The sequence below is a fragment of the Gekko japonicus genome, unplaced genomic scaffold (assembly GCF_001447785.1).
Source record: "Gekko japonicus isolate JY-2015 unplaced genomic scaffold, Gekko_japonicus_V1.1 scaffold127, whole genome shotgun sequence".
In the NCBI taxonomy this organism is placed as follows: domain Eukaryota; kingdom Metazoa; phylum Chordata; class Lepidosauria; order Squamata; family Gekkonidae; genus Gekko; species Gekko japonicus.
This window is the reverse complement of record NW_015170891.1, coordinates 772,747-795,978: the sequence shown is the minus strand read 5'-3', so window position 1 is coordinate 795,978 and position 23,232 is coordinate 772,747. Positions and strand designations below refer to the sequence as shown.

At 45.9% G+C, this 23,232-nt stretch overlaps 1 protein-coding gene across 1 annotated transcript in view; it reads right to left on the bottom strand.

Moving 5' to 3' along the window:
* The window catches only part of DENND1A (DENN/MADD domain containing 1A), a 341,344-nt gene that overhangs the window by 101,819 nt on the left and 216,293 nt on the right, over positions 1-23,232 (bottom strand). The window contains 1 exon segment of the mRNA XM_015418453.1: positions 15,550-15,650. Coding sequence (XP_015273939.1) covers positions 15,550-15,650 — 101 coding nt within the window.

The following is a 23,232-nucleotide window of genomic DNA, read 5'->3' as shown; positions in this document are numbered from 1 at the left end:
TCCAGCACAGCGGCCTGGCTTGCTCCGTGGATCAGATCCGATCTCTCTCTTTTTATCATCACCTAGGCCGTGGGGGCTGTGGAAGATCAGTAGTACAGCAGTTCGAGACCCAAGTTGCCGCATGATGGAGTGAGCTCCCGTCTCTAGTTCCAGCTCCTGCCAACCTAGCAGTTCGAAAGCAAGACATTGCAAGTAGAGAAATAGGTACCACTTTGGTGGGAAGGTAACAGCGTTCCATGCGCCTTGGTGTTTAGTCATGCCGGCCACATGACCACGGAAACGTCTTCGGACAGCGCTGACTCTTCGGCTTTGAAACAGAGATGAGCAACGCAACCCTAGAGTCAGACTCAACTGGCTTTCGAGCAAGGGAACCTTTACCTTTACCTTTTTAGGCCATTGGGGGGGGCTCCTGCTTAGAAGGGTGTTAGGGTTGGCCATGGAGAGGGGGGGGGGGGGCGTGTTAGCTACAGGCCTGCCACAACCTCACAGCACTGTCTCTGGTACTATTAGTATTTTGACAAAACAGCTAATAGGAAGAATGCACAAACTGGAAGGGCACAGATTGCTTAATCAACACGACCTGTATGCTAGCTTCCTTTGGAACTCGCTCTTTTAGCAAGGCCCTTCACTGGTCATCATCTGGCACAATTTTTTAAATTCTTTACCAAAGATTAAGCAGTCCTACATGCTGGAAAGCTGCTGCTTCCAGGGTTTTCATCCCTCAGGTCCTTTGCAATGGCCTGCAGGGCATGCTGAGTTATCAGGCGCACATTAAAGAAAGCAGAGAACCATCAATCCACCACCAAGCACTCCACTTTCTTTTGCATCACAGGACATCGGAATAATATCTCCCTCAAAATACACCATCTTCCAGGGGGAAATGCCATGCCTAATAGTTCAGCCTCAAGACTACACACCATTTGTCTAGCCACACAAAACTCTGGGCTTCCCTGGGTAAGTGGCTAGATGGGCAGTCAAACCTCTTCCAGAATCTGACGTAGAGAAAATGTGTTTCTAATTAAGTAGGGTCAGCAGCAGGACAGCTTCAATGTCAAGAATACAATATCTAAACCCCGGCAGGAAGTCTTAAGACTGCAAATGTCTCATCTCGTGAACCTCGGCAAGCATAATGAAAAAGAGCAGGAAAAGATCAGTACTCCAGAAAAACTGGGCATTTGCTATGGTGTCCACAAGAACAGCTTGTCACAGGGAACAGAAAGAAATCGGATCTGTAAAACTTAATTAGCTGCTTTGTGTTGACCTGTCAGCTTTCCTCAGTTAATCAAGGGATGCAATAAGACCATGAAATATTTAATTGCAACGTCAGACCTCCTCAATCAAAGACATCAAAGATGTGGCAAAACATGCTTAGAGACTTGGGGAAGATGAGGAACTAAACTGCAACAATTTACTTCTCCAACTGAGTAACTCAAGGCTTCTGAAACTTGGGATTTTCTGCACAGTCACACTACATTCACATATACCCACTAATGGCTTCAATATATATGAACCATAAGAAAGCAAAAAAACACAGACAGAATTTCCCCAGCATCTCACGCATGAGAGTTTTCAATGGAAGACACTCCAACATTCAGTTATAAAAAGCCATGAGTAATTAAGCCACATTTCAGTATGTCTGAATAGTTTAGTATTTGGGGTAGGCAATCAACATACATCCCCCTGCACCTGAAAGCAGCCGAGGGCAGATTCACATTTAAAAAAAAAAAATTCCCATAGGATAGTCTATTAAGCAAAATCACAAAGACATAAAGGAGGGATGGACACTAATAAAAAAATTCTGGTTTGGGGCAGAAGAAAGGGGGGGGATCACCTGGGAACAGTTAAATGGCTGGCAACCATTTAACCTGTCCATTTCGCTTCCCCCCACTTTGAAGCAGGGGGAGAAAAACAGATGGGTTTAATGGCTCGCAGTCATTTAAACCTAACAGCCGATGAGAGGACCCACCCTGCTGTTAGGTTTAAATGGCTGGCAGCTGCACTTTTAAGTTAAAGTGGCAGGCAGCCATTTCTGTGATCCCTTTTGCTCCCCCCCACACTTCTGAGTGAGGGGGGGGGAAAGGGTTCACAGAAATGGCTGCCAGCCATTTAAACCTAACAGTGGGGCAGGTGCGCCTGTCCACTCTTAGGTTGAAATGGCTTGCAGCCATTTCAGCGATCCCTTTTGCTTCCCCCTGCTTCGAAGCGGGGGGAGAGAAACAGATGGGTTTAAATGGCTCACAGCCATTTAAACCTAACAGCTGACAGGCGGACCCACCCTGCTGTTAGGTTTAAATAGATGGCAGCCATTTCACCAATCCCTTTCACTCCCCCCCACTTCCAAGTGAGGGGGAGCAAAAGGAATCACAAAAATGGCTGCCAGCCATTTAAACCTAACCGTGGGGCAGGGCAGGGCAGGGCAGGTACACCTGTCTGCTGGTAGGCTGAAATGGCTTGCAGCCATTTCAGCTATCCCTTTTGATCCCCCCCCCCACTCACTCAGGGGCTCTAAACTAGGTCAAGTGCATGCCAAATTTTGGCTCATGACCCGGTTCATGCCCATCCCTAACATAAGGTAACACCATAAAAGTCATTTTATACATCTGAAGAAACAAGTTTTGGCTGAATAAAGCTTATGGTGAAATAAATTTAATTTCAGCATAAGGTTTCTTTGGCCAGCGCTTACTTCTTCAGATGTATGAAGGGTACATCCAATGGGCCTGATTTTATATAAGGGGGGGGGAGTTACAAAGAGGCCACTAAAATAAGATCCAATCAAAGGAGTAATCCTTTCATAAGGAGAAGGTGCAAAACACTCCTTACTAAAAGCAGCAAACTAGAATACAACAAGTCTCATGCAGTGTGTGTGTGTGTGTGTGTGTGTGTGTGTGTGTGTGTGTGTGTGTGTAGTGGAACAACTTAGCATCTGTAAGAGTGCAATATGGGATACAGCAGAATATCCCTTACCAAAAGAAAAAAAGAGGCCTTGCAGAGGCAACCAGGAACATTCTATACCTCACAGATCTTGTCCCACTGAGATCCCCAAGTCATCTGCATTTCTGCAGTGTGCAAATGGACTCTATAAGCTGCTGGAAGGCATTACAACAGATTATCCACATGATACTGAGGTGGATCATTGCGCAGCTTCTTATAGAAAGATACAGCATCCAATCCAACAGAAGGCAACTGGCTGGAAACAGCAGCAGAAGTATTTAAATGCTGCTCTCCTTCCTCCCCATCCTGCCAGACAGGATAAAAGGAAATACTTCTCACATAACACATAATTAACCAACAGAAATATTCATTGACACAGGAAGTTTGGATGGCTGCTGGTAGAAGTGGCTTTAAACAGGGTTATAGACAGTTCGAGAGATCTATAGCTGCCCAAATGGATGCTAAGGCAAGTGAGAGAAAACTGCTATAATGACATCCATCCATGATGGTGATTTTTCACAGAATGCAATACCATCAGAATTGCATTACTGGATCAGCTCCAGATACGGCCATGCTCGAAACGTCCCCAGCATCTGGCATTAATAGTTGTAAAACAAACATAACTTCTCATAAGTAGACAAGAGGACATGGCTCACTAGGAGAAGGTCCCCAGTTCAATTCCCAGCATCTCCACTTAGAAGGACCTCAGGAAGCAAGTGCTGGGAAAAGTCTTTCTCTGCCTAAGACAGCTAGAGAGCTGCTGCTGGTCAGAGGGAAACATAGAGCTTAATGGACCAATGGTCTGACTTGTATAATGCTATTTCATATGTTAAAAGAAGCGGGACGCGCAATACTAGAGGGGGGGGGAGTATTTCCCGCGGCTCCCAAGCTACCAAGGCTTCTCCCCACTAATTTGCAAAGGACCGCAGCCTTAGGAAGTTTCTGCTCAGGACAGAAAGCTCCCAATATAGGGATCTGTAATGAAAATGTTGATATTTTCATGGCGGTTTAGAACAAAGCCCTGTAGAAAAAGTTAAGGCACGAGTTCAATTCTTTCCTGGTGACTTCCGTGGGACTTTGAAGTGTTTCACTGTGGCTGCGAAATGACTGAAAGGGCACGACTAATGCATGCGGCAGGCGGCCCCAAACCCCAGTTCTGCAGACGACAGGATCGCATTGGCGCGGGTTGAGGCTTTCTTTCCACATCGGCTCCATCCTTCCTTCCCTCTGAGCTGCCAAGCCTTCTCCCCGCTGCGGCCCACAACAGCAGCACTGGCGAGCCCTGCGTGGCTCCAAGCTGCCAGGCCCACCAGGCTCTTCCCTGCCGCCGCTGCCTACAACAGTAACATCGGCGAGCCCTGCACGGCTCCAAGCTGCCAGGTCCGCCAGGCTTTCCCCCACTGCTGTCGCCGCCAACAGCAGCAGCAATGGCCATGGCTTCTAGCTGCCGGCCCGCCAAGGCTCCCCCTGCCCCCGCCGCCAGCACCAACGGCTCTGCCACAGATCCCACTGGTAAATGAATTTCCTGCGCATGCGCAGGGAACGCTCTTTTACTTTTGGGGGAATTTAAGTATCCCCCATATGTTTTTTTTAACTTTTCAGATTTTTCTGCACATCTGGGGATTGCCCCAAATGTGCAGGAAAATCTCCCTGCCCCCCAGGTGCCCCCGATGTGCGAATTTAGATATCCGCAGAGGGGGCATGTTGGGAATTAGATATATAGATAAGTGAAGGCAAAATGATGAATAAAAGAGAACTGCTCATCAGCACTCTAGTTCATGGTACAGGACGACTTTGTGAATGGAGATGTAACAGACGATGCTGATGAAGTCCTAAAGAACACACACTGCCTTGTTCATTACACCCGAATTTTTACAATTATTTTTCTCTGGCCACTAAATACAGTTAACTCTTCTCCCTTAGGCTGGGCAGCCACTAACTGGAAAACTGGCAGGTGACATTAAGGAAAATTTCAAAGAGGGGTCTTCCCAACATAAAGTTCTATACAAAATGTGCAGTCAATAGCTGAAGAATGAAGAGCAATAGAATGCATTTTTAAAAAAAATTCAACAAACATGATGCAGCATATATCCTTCAAGTTTTGTTCTTGTACTGCTGTAACCCACTAAACATTCTGGTCCTCATCTTTGGGCTCTTTCTGGCTTTATCCTTCAGGGGATAAGTTCAGCTTCTGAAAGTTACTTTTAGACAATCTCAGGAAAGACACCACTGAAATATGGTTGTTCCCTTTTGGCCTGCCAGTTACTCGATGAGATCACTTGTTGATCCACAAGAGTATTGCTGGCCTAAGAGCCACATGCAAAGGTGTGGTAAATTGTAGAATACATAGGTAATAACCCTTAATGTCTAATTGCATGCCTGACTTAAGAATGTTATTGGTGCTGACCAGGCACTCCTCATTTGCACTCTGCAGCTTGGTAGTGAGAATGCAAACTAGAGCAGTGCTCAGAGTTGTGCAGTGTTCAGATCCAGCGGATAATGAGTAGAGGGATAGCTGTGTGGATTATTCACAGAAAAGAAGGAAGGTCAAAAAAGCATATGCATGCTCACAAGCAAAATAAACAGGTGACACTGGAGCAGTAAGCTTAAACATCAATCCATCTTGCTTCTACCCCAACTACACTCCAAAATTCACCAGTCATCCCTGTGTTGTGCACAGGAAATTATCTTCAGGAAATATTGCTGTTAAGGACAAAAGAAAAGAGCCTTTCAATTGATGTCTTTCTTTAAGTAGTCTAAAAAGACAGGTGCAACTTCATTTTTATAGGAAAAAGCATCAGCAGGACCCATCAACTGTGTATCCAACAGACTGCTTCGTTATCTCCCAAAACCCCTCAGCAAAATTACACATACCCCACAGTGAGAACCCTTTGCTAACACGATTCACTAATGTTTGAGATGGGGAGAGACCAAAACAGGCACCCCCACCTTACCCAAGACCAGTAGTAGACTAGGTAGTAAAAGTGGCCCTGGACCAAGCCAAGCTGAGTGACTGTGGGGCTATAAAATAGTGATGCAAACTGAAGTGATGCAAACAGTGGGTATCAGCTCACCCATTGCTTCTTCCTGGAAACTGGCTGCAGTGTGGGAAAAGACAATTCGTGAACTGACCAGCTACCATTGCTGATGAAGGTTTTGAACCAAGCTGTCCTGGAGCTCTGGCAGAGTTGCTAGAGCTTGGGAATACTCACTCCTGGCCACCAGCAGCCCTTTAGGGCAGCAGCCCACCAGGAAATCTCCCTGTAAGTTAAGTGGCCAATCTACCGCTGCCCAATACTTCCTGAGGCAGACCCCCAAGGACTGCATGGTGACAGCTATCCTAACAGTCAGGTGGCAAGGCGAATGATTATTCACTCTCCATTCTTGTCTGCATGTGCTAAACGTCACTCCAAAACAGTTTCACGAGGGCAAGCATATGGATCATCAAGGGTGTTTCCAAGACTGCACCTACACTTGCTAGCCTCATAAGTCTCTTTTGGCTTCAACGTTACGGATCTTTAATTATTTGTTTTCTTTTGACCATTTTACAACATAGCAAGAACCCCGGACAAACCAAGAAACGGACAGAAGGGGAAACCTATATAAAATGTAAGGCATTGGGAGTTCTGAGGGTTTGGAAGATAATGAACTGGCCTCTTTTAGCTATCTGATGTCCCAAATTAATCCATACAGTAGCAAGGGGGCCACCAACCAAAAGGCACCATCTGTATTTTCTTAAGGTGAAGGAACTAGCTGAAGATTTCTCAATCAGTTAAATTTTCCACTACCATTTGACTTTGTTTTTCATCTTTTCTTTCTAAAGTCACAGCTGCGAAGAAAACAACCAAACAGAAATTAAAGGTTAAAAACTAAAGCCTGAACGAGAGGAAAAGTCAGAAATAATAAAGATCTAGTCTCAGGGAACGAGCCCCGCCCCTACAGCCCCCACAGGATTCAGAAGCAGGAGATGAGGCAGGAGATGAGAGCAGAGAGGAACTGGCATGCACAGCGCAGGTTTTGTGGCCATAAGCACCTCTTCAAGGTTCACACTGCTTCAAGCATAGATAAACCTATTTTTGAAACAACATATTTATGGCACACAAATTAGTGCTAAATTGATTTATTCAGGCAACTATAGTGTGTGATTACTGCTCTAATTAAAGTTCACATCAGGTTATGATAATCAGTTGTTGTGTTTGTAAAAGTGCAATTAGATTCTTCCTGATAATTATAGGGTTTTTCTATCCCTGCTCCAGCTCGCCTGTACAGCTAATTCATTTCCCCCACAACCCTGCTGTGCCGCAGACTCTGCAAAGCCTCTCCAAGCCAGAAGGCCCTTGCAGGGCTCTTGACTGCATGCTCCTTTTGGGTCCACCTGCACTCCCAAATGTGGGGCCCCTGTGCTTAGCCTTTTGTTGGAAGAAGTTAGCGCAGACTTAATCTTTCAAATCCAGAGTCAAAAGCCCCTGTGCAGAACACACTGCTGTCCTGACAACTCCTAAGAGAACACCTGAAGGAAAAGGCTGGCAGTGGCAGCCTCCCTCCGCGTGTTAATTACAGGCACACAGCCTATTATGCAGAGAAAGGGCACCCGCTGGCCGTGCAAATGACTGGGAACCGGCCCTTCCTGCACAGTGAGTAAAATGGTGGCTTCATTTCGCCAGGAGATAATAGTTTTTAAGATTCCATTCCACATCTTCTCTACATGGGGATGTACTTAACATTTAAATCATCCACAGAGGAACAAACCAACTTGAAATTTACATGTTTCAGCCTCCAGGCACTTTACTAAGAATGCTGGTTAGCCCTGCTGGCCCTTTACTTGAGAGACACCTGAACAAATGTTTTCTTCTTCTTCCGTCTGCACCTTGCTCTCTTTAAAAAACATACACTAGATAATAAATTCATCAGTCAGATGCCAGTTTGGGGGCATTTGTAGATAATGATGGGAACCACTGAAGCTTCTTCAAGGTGTAACACTTGCTTAGATGGTGGAATATCCTTGAGGGCAGAAATTTCTATTTCAACAGGAGTTGGGTCTTCTTCTAGCTTAAAAGTAATGAGATGAAACACAGATCCCTCTGATTTTTCCCTCCTTGGGATTAAATAAAAAAAAAAACAGTCTTAAAAGCTGTATTTGGTAAAGAAGTCAGATAACCACCCGTAACCCTGTCTGCTTAGAGGACATAAACATCAGCACGAGGCAACTAAATGCATCTTAGAAGGGGTGCCTAATGTGGTCTTAAGAACATGGTCAGGAACAATGTGCAGAAGAACAGAAGCTACCATTCAGTATTATAGTGCCCGCTAGGGGTGTGCACTCGGTATATACCGAGCCAAATAAATACCCAAAAAGTACCTTATCGTAAGCAGCTAGAAGACTCCGAGTTAAGAGCAGGGTATAAATAAATCTCTTCTTCTTCTTCTTCTTCTTCCTTCTTCTTCTTCTTCTTCTTCTTCCTCCCCTCCCAGAGTCGTGCCACACCTGCAGCCCAATTCCAGGAGGGGAGGGGGTTAAACCTTAAACCCTTTCCCTTAAAAAGGTTTAATTTTCAGATAATATGCCTTAATATTATTAGTTTTTAAATATATAGATAGCAAGGTATAATAGGAGCACAGCGGGTAAGGCACTCGGCAGGAACTCCCCTATTACCTCCCATAGGGCGGGGTCCTAGGGAATGACCCCCTTTGGAATTTTCCAAAGACCCACAGGGAGGTGGCAACCTCCAAGGACTCCACCAAGAAGGTTAAAAATTTTGTGGCCGTTGTTTTAGTTTTTCACTAAGAGTAATTAAAAGGCATAAAATAATATAGTTAAGATACATGAGAAACAGCTTGGGATAAATTTAAAAAATCTCTTTATTAATTATGTATTATTTGGGCACGAGTTCAAGGAGAAGGAATAAAATAGTTTCTTAAGCTACCACTGGTAATGACGAAGGAAATTCTTTTTGTTCTTAACACTTATAATGTAAGCAGACATTGCCAGTGATATGGTGTATTAGAGAATGTATTAATTTGTATAGCACTTTAAAATGTATGATTTGTGTTGCAATCATGTTATTTGGAAAATAATAAAATATTTTAAAAAAAAAACCCTTTCCCTTCACTCGCGGAGTCACGCTGCAACTGCAGTCCAACTCGGGGAGAGGAGGGAATACGTTTAAAGTTTAAATCACTTCACTCGCCAAGTCAGCTCTGCACGACTCAGTGAGTGAGATTCTCCATTATACCCTATGGCACGACTCCATAAGAGGAGGGAAGGGGTGGAGTCGTGCCGCTGCTGCAGTCCGACTCTGGGAGTGGAGGATTTTAAAATTTAAACCCCTTCCCCTCACTCGAAGAATCGTGCCGCATGACTCAACAAGTGAAATTCTCTATTAATACCCTATGGGGATGGTCCCCATAGGGCATAATGGAGCCAAATATATTCCGGTTTCCTGAACATTAACCCGAATACCAGTACAATACAGATACTGGAATTCAGGGATATTTGGGAATACCAAATATTTTCAGATCCCAAGCACCCAAATCCAAATAGAACCAATTTTTTGTTCTTGTACACCCCTAGTGCCTGCAGAAGGTCTTGAGGCAAGGCTGATCTTGTCTCACTAACCTGTTAGTGTTCTTTGAGGGGGTGAAAAAACATGTGGACAAGGGGGATCCAATAGATATTGTTTACCTTGACTTCCAGAAAGCTTTTGATAGACTTCCTCATCAAAGGCTCCTAAGTAAGCTCAAAAATCAAGTCCTTTTATGGATCAAAAACTGGCTAATTAATAGAAAACAGAGAGTGAGTATAAATGGGCCATTTTCTCAGTGGAGGGTGGTAAGCAGTGGGGTACCGCAGGGATCAGTACTTGGTCCACTGCTTTTTAACTTGTTCATTAATGATCTGGAGTTGGGAGTAAGCAGTGAAGTGGCTAAATTTGCGGATGATACGAAGTTGTTCAGGGTGGTGAAAACCAGTGAGGATTGTGAGGCACTCCAAAGGGATCTGTCGAGGATGGGCTAGTGGGCGTCAACATGGCAAATGGGGTTCAATGTGGCCAAGTGCAAGATGATGCACATTGGAGCCAAAAATCCTAAATATAAATACACATTGATGGGGTCTGAACTGGCAGAGACCGATCAAGAGAGAGATCTTGGAGTTGTAGTAGATAACTCACTGAAAATGTTGAGACAGTGTGTGACTGCAATAAAGAAGGCCAATGCTATGCTGGGGATAATTAGGAAGGGTATTGAAAACAGATCAGCCGATATCATAATGCCCCTATATAAATCAATGGTGAGACCTCATTTGGAATACTGTGTGCAGTTCTGGTCACCACACCTTAAAAAGGATATTATAGCTTTGGAAAAAGTGCAGAAAAGGGCAACTCAAATGATAAAAGGGTTGGAACACTTTCCCTATGAGGAAAGGTTAAAGCGCTTAGGGCTCTTTAGCTTGGAGAAACGACGACTGAGGGGAGACATGATTGAGGTTTATAAGATTATGCATGGGATAGAGCAGGTTGAGAAAGAGGTACTTTCTCCCTTTCTCACAATACAAGAACTCGTGGGCACGCCATGATATTGCTGAGCGGTCGAGTTAGAACGGATAAAAGGAAGTACTTCTTCACCCAAAGAGTGATTAACACATGGAATTCACTGCCACAGGAAGGGGTGGCGGCTACAAGCATGGACGGCTTCAAAAGGGAATTAGATAAGCATATGGAGCAGAGATCCATCAGTGGCTATTAGCCACAAGGTATAGATAGGGGCTCTGGGGCAAGTGATGCTCTGTCTTCTTGGTGCTTGGGGGGGGGGGCCAACAGGGGGAGGGCTTCTAATGTCCTGGCCCCACTGGTGGACCTCCTGATGGCACTGGTATTTCTGGCCACTGTGTGATACAGAGTGTTGGACTGGATGGGCCTTTGGCCTGTTCCAACATTGGTGTCTCTTATGTTCTTATTTATTTATTTATTTATTTATACATTCAACTTTATATCCCGCTCGAACCCCCTGTCAGGGGGTCTCTGGGCGGCTTACAATTCGGTGCTAGTCATCATTTTACTACCCTAACTATGGCCACATATATTTGTAAGGGGCAGGGAAGCCTACCGGCACCCCTATGGTGGTGGTTGTTAGTTGGTCTTGTTGGTTCCGGCGGTTCCTCAGGCGGGGGGCCCTCCTCGGCGTTTGGCGGCAACCTTCCTCTCTCGAGGCGCGCGACTCCCGTCTCCTTTTGGTTTCAGCTGCGTCCTTTCCGGCTCCGCTGTGCTGGCTCTTGACGTCATCGCGGCCTTCTCCTCAGCGGCGGTCGCTCGATGTTCTGCCTTCTAGCCACCAGGGATTGCTCCTCTGGTTGTGCCCGCTTGCCGCCGCTGCCGCTCGCTCGCTTGCCACTGCCGCCATCTTCATCGAAGCCAGAGCTGATGTCTCACTGCCGCCGCCGTCGTCTATCTTCAACCACCACACAGGCAGGGTGCCCCCCACCCTACTAAGGGTGGGTACCCATTTATCTACTTGCAATGTTCTGACTGCCCTGTTTATAAAAGTAGCTTGCCACAACTGCAGTGGGAACTGCAGCAGAATCCATCAGAAAACCCATGGCTGTGCACCCAGTTCCCTAAAATGCATGCAAGTTACTACTGTAGGAAATAACCAACCATGCCCTTTCCAAGGATGAGGGTTAATAATTCACTATACAGAGTCCAACATCCCAGGCCTGACTCAGATACTTCATACAGGTGGCAAACTGTTTCACCTCATGGAGAAGCAACTGTACTACTCCTCCAGACAATGCTGCATGTGATGTGGGCATGTCACACAATTGCCCAATCGGCACAATCTCCCTCTCCCCGTTTTTCAGCTGGGAAGGACTGAGGGGCCATCTGGGTTTCAAGCATTTACTCCCCACCTTTCCAAAGCTTGAAGAAGCTTCCAATACAATATAATGAGCTCCCATGTCATACATGAGGCTGCCTGCTTGGCAAACAGGAGCATGGCTCTCCTCCTACACATGCAGACTGGCACCACCACCCAGATAAGTGTTTGAACTCAGCCCGATCAAGAGATGAGTCATGTAATTCTGTCATTGTGTAGCATTCCATAACATGAACTGTACAACAATTTATATTACAAGTTTCTCCCACCCATCTTTCAAGGATCTCAAGACACCATACACAGTTCTTCCTCCTCCTTTCTATTCTAACAAATCTTTGGGAGAAGATTAAGCTGAGAAAGATCACTATGGACTCAAAGACACAAAGTGAGCTTCATACGTGAGTGGGGATTTGAAGCTTAGTCTCCCCAATTTTAACCCCCCCAAATGCAAGAGAGTTTCCTTCCTGAGCCTCTGAGGCTCGGGCAAGGGTTCAAACTTGATGTTAACCTCTAGGTGAACCAGGCAATTTGCAGAACCATGAACGCCTCTTCCTTTGCAAAAAAACCCCCATCCCTGCATTTGCACAAACACACGCACACCAATGCTTACTTCCTTTGAGCAAAATTAACAAGGATCAGCACAAAACTAACTAGGAACGAGAGAAATGGAAGCAGCATGGGACTAGCTGGCAAATTGTAGGGATGTTGCCAATGGAAGGGAGGGGGGGCCACAGTTCAAAAGCTATTCTTAAAAATGTGGCAGGTGTTTATTGGTAAATTTTAGTGGCTGCCAAAGCTAGAAGCTTTGTATGTTGAATAATGCAGGCAAGGGGAGGGGAGCGAGAAACTATTATTTATTCTCTGCTGAGTAAATGTATGTAACTAACCAATATTTTTGCCAACGGGATACTGTAATCAAGGGGGGGAAATAGCTACTTCTCCCAGTATAATTACATTTTGCTGCAAGTCATTTTCTCTTAGCGCCCTGAAGCGGCAAGCGCCAACCAGCAACTTCCAACAAGCACCTGGCATGTCCATCCCAAATGCACCACAATGGCAACGATTGCAGCAGAGCACTGCGGCCAGATTTGGAGTGGGGACTCTGCAGTGGCTGCTTTCAAGAAGAAGAAAAGAGGGAATTATTTATAAGAAACCCAGAACCCATCCACCCCCTGCAATTAATACACCTGCACAAGGAAACGGTTCTTTAGACATTTGTTAACCCTTGCTACATTTTGGAAAAGAAACAGCCCTATAACACAACCCTGCTTGTATATACCAAGACAGCAAATGCAGGTTGCTATGTGAACTCTTGTCTTTTGGAGCCAAGAGAGGTATGTTTATTCATGGAAAGTTTCCTGATAATGCTCTTGCTTTGCATGGAATGATTGCCTTTGAAACCATGTAAGAAAAGAGAGAGGCGGTCTTCTAGAAGCTACAAGACTAATGGTGTTTATTGTGGCACAAGCTTTTGTGGACTAGTCTACTGCATCAGAGGCTGATGTACATGATGATACAGAAAACACTGTAAGCAGTGAGGGTAAAGTGCATTGATTGAATCAGGCTCTGGTCTGTGACAGCTTCTGCCACAACACATTTGCTAGCCTCTAGGGTGCCCCAATAAATCTTTTTATTTCTGTAATATCAAAAGCATCAAGAGATGACTGCCAATCACTGCAGTGAAGATGGTGGCTTCTTCCTCTGAAGCATGAACCTGGATTCCCAGCTACTGGCACAAATGTATGTTGCTCTTTCAATGAAAATCAGCTCGTAAGTCAACCTTCAATCTCACTTCCTGCATGTCAGGCAACTTTATTATTCAAAGGACATCATTGCAGGCTTATGTACACCCATCCTGCCAAGAAGGCATGTTGTTCACCCCTTAGCCACCAGCCAATAGTCCCACAGGTGCTATTTTCCTGATAGAAATCACCCCATACTCATTCATTATGAGCTTGTTACTTGCCTATGGAAAAAAGGAAGATGTAATACTGTTCCCTATTAAGGCTAATACTAGATTAGAGTAGCAAATGTCTAATGGTAAAACAGAGCAGGAAGAAGGGGTTAAGACCATAAGAGATGCCAATGTTGGATCAGGCCAAAGGCCCATCCAGTCCAACACTCTGTATCACACAGTGGCCAGAAATACCAGTGCCATCAGGAGGTCCACCAGTGGGGCCAGGACATTAGAAGCCCTCCCACTGTTGACCCCCCCAAGCACCAAGATGACAGAGCATCACTTGCCCCAGAGTCCCTATCTATAAAGGTAAAGGTTCCCTTGCTCGAAAGCCAGTCGAATCCGACTCTAGGGTTGCGGTGCTCATCTCCGTTTCAAAGCCGAAGAGCCAGCGCTGTCCGAAGACATTTCCGTGGTCATGTGGCCGGCATGACTAAACACCAAGGTGCACGGAACGCTGTTACCTTCCCACTGAAGTGGTACCTATTTATCTACTTGCAATTTCTTGCTTTCGAACCCTAGGTTGGCAGGAGCTGGAACTAGAGACGGGAGCTCACTCCGTCATGCGGCACACTTGGGTCTCGAACTGCTGAACTACCGACCTTCCACAGCCTGCCGTTCAACGTCTATACCTTGTGGCTAACAGCCACTGATGGACCTCTGCTCCATATGCTTATCTAATTCCCTTTTGAAGCCGTCCATGCTTGTAGCCGCCACCACTTCCTGTGGCAGTGAATTCCAAGTGTTAATCACTCTTTGGGTGAAGAAGTACTTCCTTTTATCCGTTCTAACCCGACCGCTCAGCAATTTCATGGAGTGCCCACGAGTTCTTGTATTGTGAGAAAGGGAGAAAAGTACCTCTTTCTCTACCTACTCTATCCCATGCATAATCTTATAAACCTCAATCATGTCACCCCTCAGTCATCGTTTCTCCAAGCTAAAGAGCCCTAAGCGCCTTAACCTTTCCTCATAGGGAAAGTGTTCCAACCCTTTTATCATTCGAGTTGCCCTTTTCTGCACTTTTTCCAAAGCTATAATATCCTTTTTAAGGTGTGGTGACCAGAACTGCACACAGTATTCCAAATGAGGTCTCACCAGGTTTACATTTGCCCTGCCCCAGTCCAAAGTTACGTTCATGCAACCATTGCAGCTACTTTTTCAGCTAAACATACCACACACACACTACTCGTCAAGCACAAGGATCTTGTCAGCAGAGACTAAGGCCTCAGTTTCTACATCACAGCTAACTAAATGAAAATTGGAGCCACCTGCAAGGGTCATCCAAGCATTTGCAGAGGAGAGCACTGCAGGACAGTCAAAATTTGAGTGAACTGACACTTAGGCAAAGGGATGCTATAAGTTAAGATGAAGAAAAAGAAAAGGGCTGCCAGCTGCAAAAACCTCTGAATTGTATTTACTGCAGCACTATTCTGTGAGTCATAATGAAAGTCACAACAGAGGCAGGTGGAAAACAGCAAAGCAAAGCATCCTTCCAATTGGAGGGCAGAAATTCAATATAAAGCATATCCCTTACTGCTGATCTCCTCAACTCAATTGGTAAGAAAAAGAGAGAGCAAAAAGAAGGAAGGGAGAAAAGGGAAACAGTTACTGCATGTGATTAAATTACTTTGTGAAAACACTCCTTAAAATATGCTAGAGTAATTTACAAGGCATGTAGTATTAAGTTGGACCATGTGAAATCTCTCAGAGTCACTTAGTATTCACGCACCAACATGTACCTTTTTGACAGAACTGAACAAGCTGCAGTTCTTTAAAACCCGATTACTACTTACCAGCAGTAGTCCAAAAGGTGTGGAGGCAGAACAGGGATGTAAACATGTTGCCAGAACATTGGGTAAAGCATGGCTGCAGACCCATGGACGCAGGCAGTTAACTGAAAAGAGCAAAATATGAATGTCAACACACATACAAACACAACAGAGCTCTTCTGGATGGATGCCCCTCTGTGAACTCCAGGATGGAAAGTGTGCATCCTCTTGACCGCACAACTACTCTTGGACAGCAAAAGGCAAGACTGCCCTGTTTTGAATGCCTCTCTCACAGTCAATAAACCCTTACCCTGGAAGACAAATAACAGCAAGAGCACCTTTCAAAGTGCTGTAAATTCCTCCTGGAAGGGCTGACCTTCATCAGCAACTGTAAGTTAACAAAAGGCTGGAGGATATTAATTCAAATAGATAAATGACAAGCAGCCAGCTCCTGAAGAAATTACTAGCAGAAGTGTGATCAGGAGTTCATCTCAGATTACACCTTCACTGCAAAACATCCAGGGCCTGTGATGCCAATGAGATGACATACCAGTTTTCTTTTCTTTTTACCTAAATTTTGCTGATAAATAAATACTGACTGCTGGATCTTGACCAATCGAGACAGATTTGGAGACTCTGAACAGAGCATAGGAACATCTATGAACCTCAATGGAAGAAAGCAACTATAAAAGTGAATAAAAATAGATTTTTCCATTTGCTATTTGAAAAACAGATGGAATTCTCTCTCCCTTCCCCTCCCTTTCTTTTCTTCCCCCACAATCACAACCAGGCAAAGGCTGCACATGCCAAGTGCAATCCCTCAGTGGGTTTTTGAGACCAAGATACAAACTCCTTAATGTGAAAGCCAGAACTTTGGACTAGAGAAACACAGCACTATTTAGAGTGGCTAAGACACAACACAGTCTTCCTCACAGCAGTTGTGAAGATAGTGAGGCTGTTACACCTCCACAGCACAACTTCCACCAATGTATTTCTGAAGTTACTCCTCTTATTCTGCCCCTCCTCCCTCCCAACAGATAATTTGACTGCTTTACTGCAAACACTCATTTTTTACATACTAATCTAACTTTTGCTTTCTATACAGTGTGCAAACAGCACCTCTCTGTGCTGCTGCACAGAAAAAGGAACCTGTTAGCAACCATTCACAATGAGGGGTGTGGTCTTCATTATCAGCACAAAGCTCTGCCAATGCAATCTTCTGCTAGCAGAAATGGAGGAAGAATGAAAAAAGGGATCAAGCAGCTAATGGCCTGAACGTGTTTCTTAATTCACCACTTTCCCGCACAGTCCTTTGTGGCTATAAATACCAGCTTTCCCTAGCAATAGTGGAAAATTAATCCATTTGAATCATAAAAGCTTATCGTTGATTATTTATCGCCTTGGTCAGAGGCTTGGTAAACACAGCAGAAAATTATACCAGAAATTAACCTAAATTGGCAGATGTCAAAACTCCCTGTTTAGGGTAATAAAAAGGACATGGATCTTACTTTAGATGAACGTTAAGCCATCAGTGCTCCCACAAAACCCTAATTCACAATGATGAAGCAGAATACAGGAGGAGCCAAGTACACATCCCAGAAGCTGAGCTTTTGGAATATTACATCTGACCTGCACCTCCTGATCTAGGAGATGGATGACCATAATCCCATTAAGACTGAGCAGAGCACAGATCGGTACATGAGTGTCTCACAGATATTCTTGTTCTACCTTCTATATTTGCAATTGGCAAGAGAAAAACAGGGTTGCACTTACCTGCAACCGCTGTTTATCAAGTTTATCTAGGCAGGCACACATGGGACTGTACTTCCACAGGAAAGCCACAGAGAGCAAGCTATATCAAGAATATTTTATTTATTTATTTATTTATTTTTGACATTTTTACCCCGCCCTCTCCGCAAGCATGCTCAGGGCAGCTTACAAGAGTCCCAAGAGCCTTCCCCCTCCCTTCAACATGCCTTGTCAATTTCCCACCCAAATGGACACATGACCTGAGCTAAGTGAGGCAGGAAGCAGAATCAAGAAGTCCATAGCAGGGAAAGGAAGGAGGGAAGTGTGCCTGCACAGAACACCACTTGATGAACAGCGGTTGCAGGTAAGTGCAACCCCATTTTCATCTTCATAGCTTCTGTGCAGTCCCACATGGGAGAATAGCAAGATGCACTCACCATGGAGGAGGGTGTTGGCTGGATCAGCAGAGAACAACCCTTGGCACTTACCGTGAGGGGTCCTTCTATTCTGAGGAAAGGAGGACATCTTGGGTGATTCCCACCATCCTATCAGGGAGAGGACCTTGGATGAGCATGTCTGGGGATACGGGTAGACGCAGAGGCAGAGATGCGAACATTTGTTGCAGAGTCAAGGACCACAGAAGATGAGGCCACCACAGGGCGACTAAGAGAACAGTGGCATTTTGTTGTTTTATCCTCTGCAGTACTTTGGGTAATAGAGGAATGGGAAGAAAGGCATATAACAGACCCTTTGGCCAGGGGGTGGACAAGGCATCTGATGCCTCCGCTCTGTCATGGAGGAACCTGGTGAAGAACCTGGGTAACTGGTTGTTCTGATGAGATGTGAACAGATCTACTAACGGAGTGTCAAAGTTTTTTAGAATCCAATTGAAAACTTCTTTGTTCAGCATCCCCCGGATGAATAGTCTGTCTGCTGAGCCAGTCTGCTTTGACGTTGTCCAGGCTCTTGATATGTTTGGCTCTGATTGATGCTAGATTCTTTTCTGCCCAGGAGAATAGCATCACTGCTTCCTTGCGCAAGGCTGAGGATCTGGAACCCACCGGTTGTTTATTTAAGCCTTAGCTGATACATTGTCTGTTCGAACCATAATGTGCCGGTTCTTTACACTGGTACGATAATGAAGTAGTGCTAATCGAATTGCTCTCAACTCCAGTACATTGATGGGAAGGTGAGATTCCCTCTGAGACCAACGCCCCTGTGTTGGGTTCTCGTTCAGGGTCGCTCCCCAACCTTGGAAACTCACGTCTGTGAATATTTGGAAGTTCCTTGTTGTGGAAGAACTTCTTTCCCTGGCGAAGGTTGGTGTCCCGTGTCCACCAACATAGGGACTCCCTCACAGGAAGTGGCACAGAAAGTGAGGTGTCCCATTTCTCCATGATTTGTAGTTGATATGGTCGGAGGAAGAACTGTAGTGGTCTTGTGTGTAATCGCCCCCACTGCACCGCATCTAGGTTGGAGATCAAGATTCCCATTACCTTGGCTAAGGTGAGTAGAGATGGAGGTATTCTTGAGGATGATTCTCACCATTTGCTTGTTCTTCAGTATCTTCTCTGGTAAAAAGAGAAAAGCTCCTGGTGTCAATCAGCATCCCCAGGTGTGTCGGTGACAGCGAACTCTTGGCCAGATTAATGAGGAAGCCGTGTGATTGGAGACAATAAATTGTCTCCCGGATGTCCTGAAGCGCTTTTTCCCTGGAGGTTGATTGGATAAGCAGGTTGTTCAGCTATGGGTGGATGTGTATGCCTTTCTTCCTCAGGTGTGCTACTGGGTTGACCAGGACTTTGGTGAATACTCTCGGAGTGGTCGCGAGACCAAAGGATAGAGCCCTGAATTGCATGTGGTAAATCCCTATGCCAAATCTCAGAAAATATCTGTCTGAGGGTAGGATTGGTACATGGAGATATGCCTCTGTGAGGTCCAGGGAGGCAAGAAATTCTCCTGGCTGCAGGGCCTCTGTGATGGACCTGAGGTTTGCCTTAGGTTGATGAACTTGTTCACAAACTTTAGGTCTAGGATGGCTCTCCAATCTCAATTTTTCTTGGGTACTGTGAAAAATATGGAGTAAACCCCTTGGCCCTTCTGAGAGTCCAGGACCGGCTCCACTGCTAAGATGTTTAGTAGATGTTGGACTGCCACAAGTGTTATGGCTCTTTTCTTGAGGTCTTTGCGAAGGGGGGAAATGATTAATCAATCTGGAAGAGTTCTTATGAATTATATGGAATATCCTTTGGAGACTACTTCTAAAGTCCAGGAGTCTTCTTGGGATTCCAGCCAGGCTGCTTGAAAGTGAAGCAGTTGGGCCCCCACCAGGATCATTTCTGAGTTATGCTTTAGTGGTTTTGTTGTCACGGTCAGGTTTGTCATTCCTGTTGGAGGCTTGTCATCCAAACCGGGGCCTGGTGAAGTTCCTCTTAAAGGGTTGTCTGGAGAAACCCCAGGAGGTCCTTTTCTGGTCCTGCTTTGGTCTATAAGATGGGTTAGAGGAACGAAAGGAGTGACTGCTAGAGCCTCTCTTGTCTAGATGACATAGATTTCTAGGCATCGCCTTCTTCTTGTCTCTAGTCTCTACCAGGATCTTTTCCAGATGGTCTCCAAACAACTTTTCTCCTTGGAAAGGCTAAACCATTACAAAGGACTTGGATTGGAGGTCTGCGGGCCAGGCGCGTAGCCAGATCCCCCTCTTTGCAACTACCACCGAAGACATGGCCCTAGACGAAAAGGTAATAGTGTCCAAGGCAGCATCCGTTGCAAAAGATGATGCTTTTAAAATTCTGGTCACTCCCTCTAGGAGTCATCTATTATTCCCTGGATGTAGCTGGATCAGCTTTCTAGACCAGATGATGATGGCTCTGGTAATGATTAACGCTGTGGCCGAAGGTTTGATAGCCATTGCAGTGGTTTCATGTGGTCTCTTAAGAGCAATATCTATTTTCTTATCCAGGTTATCTCGGACTGAGCCATGGCCATCCTCAGACAGGATTCCAAAGGACTGAAGTGCAGCCACCGAAGCGTCCACCAAAGGCACCTGCAACATCTCACTGGCAAAAGAAGGTAAATCATACAATTTTTTTCACAAGACTAGGGAACTGTCCGTTAGAGGTAGGCTTCACCCATTCTGCCTTCAGCTGTCTCTCAAAAAACTCTGGGAATGGGAATACATTCTCATACATTGTGTATCTTGGGAAGAATTCCTCTGTCCCCTTAGATCTATTTCTGGGATTTATGCCTAGGCTGACTGTTTCTTCCTCTGCTGGTATGGCATGCAACTCAAGAGCTGACATGGACTTAACAAGGATGTACTGGCGGTACTCTGCCTTAAAGAAACATGCAGACTGTTGTGGGATGCTAATGTCTTCCACCTCTTAATCAGACAGGAACTCTCCTTCCTCCCTGTGATTCCTTTCAGGTTCAGGGGATCGTTACCTTTCTGAGTCTGAATGTCTGTCCCTGGGGGGTCTGCTTTCTGGCTGCTTTAGTCAGCCATCTTGGGGGCCCCCATCCCTAGATCTAAGACAGTCTACAGGTTCTAGAACAGGGGAGTCTGCACGGGGGTAAAGGTCCCCAGGTCCCCTAGGTGGCACAGGTTTCAGAATTCTTCCCTCATTGTGCACCTCATAGACTCAAAAAATTCCTGGGGGGTGGGCTCACCACCCAGTATGGGTACATTACCAGGCTGAAGTCTTCTGGGGTCTTCCATTGTTGGTTGGGTCCCTGAAAGCAGCCTGCTTAAGTCTTCTGCCGGGAGCTTGGCAACCGCCACCTGGTCCTCAGGCCACGAGTCCTGCCTGTGTGGGGGAGCATTTCCCGCCAAAAGAATGAAGCTAAAATGGCCACCACCATCTGCTTCGGCAGTTCCATGGTTGGACCACCATGCCCTGAAGGCCCGTGTAAATGTGTCACCCCGACCCTGTTTGGGCAGTGAGCATATTTTAGCTCGCCTGCAGAGCCTGATGGACCCTCTGTGGCTTCAGATGGCCCTGTGAAATCCAATGCCCCCTGGTGGCTCATTAGATGAACTAGTCGAGGATGACATGGCGGACTCTCATCAGCCATCAACAAGATCGCTCCCAGACGCCCTCTGCGCCCTCACTCTAGGCTGGCTCCTTGGTTTACCCAGGAGTTGAGGCTGATGAAGTGAAGGGTTAGACGGCTACAGAGAGAGTGGCAGCGCACTCGTGACGAAGCTAAAAGAGCATCATATAGGATGTTTATGAGATCCTATGAGATGGCAGTCAAAGCCACGAAGAGGGAGTTCTACGTAGCCACGATTGCGTCTGCAAGCTCACACCTGGCCCAATTGTACAGAACAATAACTCATTAACGGCTCTGCCACAGGGCAGACCAAACATTAGGGAATTGGACATTGGCTGTGAGGCTTCTGCGAGCTATTTTGCAGATAAATCTTATTGCTCCGCCGCGAACTTCCCACCACAGTTGAGACAGTTAGCAAAAAACAGGTTGCTTACCTGTAACTGAGGATCTTCGAGTGGTCATCGGTATAATGGAAAGCAAAAGGAATTTTCGCGCCCGCTCCCCGGTCACGTGCCGTCTCCACGGCACATGACCAAGGGAGGGGCATGACAATCCCACCAGTTCCTTCTGACCGCTGCCCTCAGTCTCCAAAGAAAGTAAGGAAGGACCGAAAGCAGAGGGGAAGGAGGGCGGGTGGTGTGAATGCACAGATGACCACTCGAAGATCCTCAGTGACAGGTAAGCAACCTGTTTATCTTCTTTGTGGTCTATGTGCATCACACCTCTGGGAGACTGAAAAGCAATGCCCACCTACCTGGAGGAGGGAGCTGAGGTCCTAAACCTGTGCCGCCTGCAACACCACTCATCCCACAATTGAACACTGATGAAGACGAACATCAAGAGCATAATGCCTCACAAATGTGTGAGGCGTGGCCCAAGTAGCTGTGTTGCATATATCTTCCAACGACGCACCTCGCAGGAAGGCTGTGGATGCTGCCACTGCCCGGGTAGAGTGTGCCCGTACTGGACCCGGGAGCGATTTCTTGGCTAGGATATAGCACAACTTAATAGTCTCCACAATCCACTTGGATAGATGTTGGGTCGACAGCTTCTTCCCTTGAGAGGGTGGAGCATAAAAGACAAACAAGGCCAGAAATTTCCGAAATGGCCGTGTTCAATTTAGATAAAAGAGTAAAGCTCTTTTGACATCCAAAGAATGAAAACGGCATTCTTCCTCCACTGAGGGAGATGGAAAGAACACTGGAAGCACAATGTCCGCTTGCAGGTGAAACTCAGAAACAACTTTCGGCAGGAAAGAAACATCTGGAGACAACATGACCCCATTAGGCCTAAAACTCAAATAAGGTGGGTCACAGCGGAGTGCCGATAACTCACCCATCCTCCTGGTGGAGGTGACTGCACCTAAAATGGTTGTCTTCCATGACAAAAGCTGCAGACTACAAGTAGCCATCGGTTCAAATGGTTTATCCATGAGCCTTGAAAGCACCATGGGCAGATCCCACGCTGGTGACTGGGGGAAGAGGTGGGTCAGACCCCTAAGAAACTTCTTGGTCTGGGGATGAGAGAAGACAGAGTGACCATCAATTATCAGGTAATTTTCCGAAATTGCGGCTAGATAGACCCTCAGTGAGGCACAACTGAGTCCTAGGTCTAAACGAGACAATAAGAACCCAAAGATTGCCATCAGGTCAGAAGGTGGTGGGACAATCCCAACGAGGTAAGGTAAGACAAGAATTTCTTCCACTTCCCAGCATAAGAAACTCTGGTAGATGGTCTGCGACAGTTCAATAGGGCATGATCTATCTTGTCTCTGACCGATCCAAAAGGATCCTCCAAATCATAAGCTTGAGATGCTTCATTCGTTCATTCCGACCCTTCTCCGCTAGAAGGAGGTCGGCAGCTGGAGGAAGGTGAACGAAGGAGCCCTTGGTTAGGTGGAGCAGA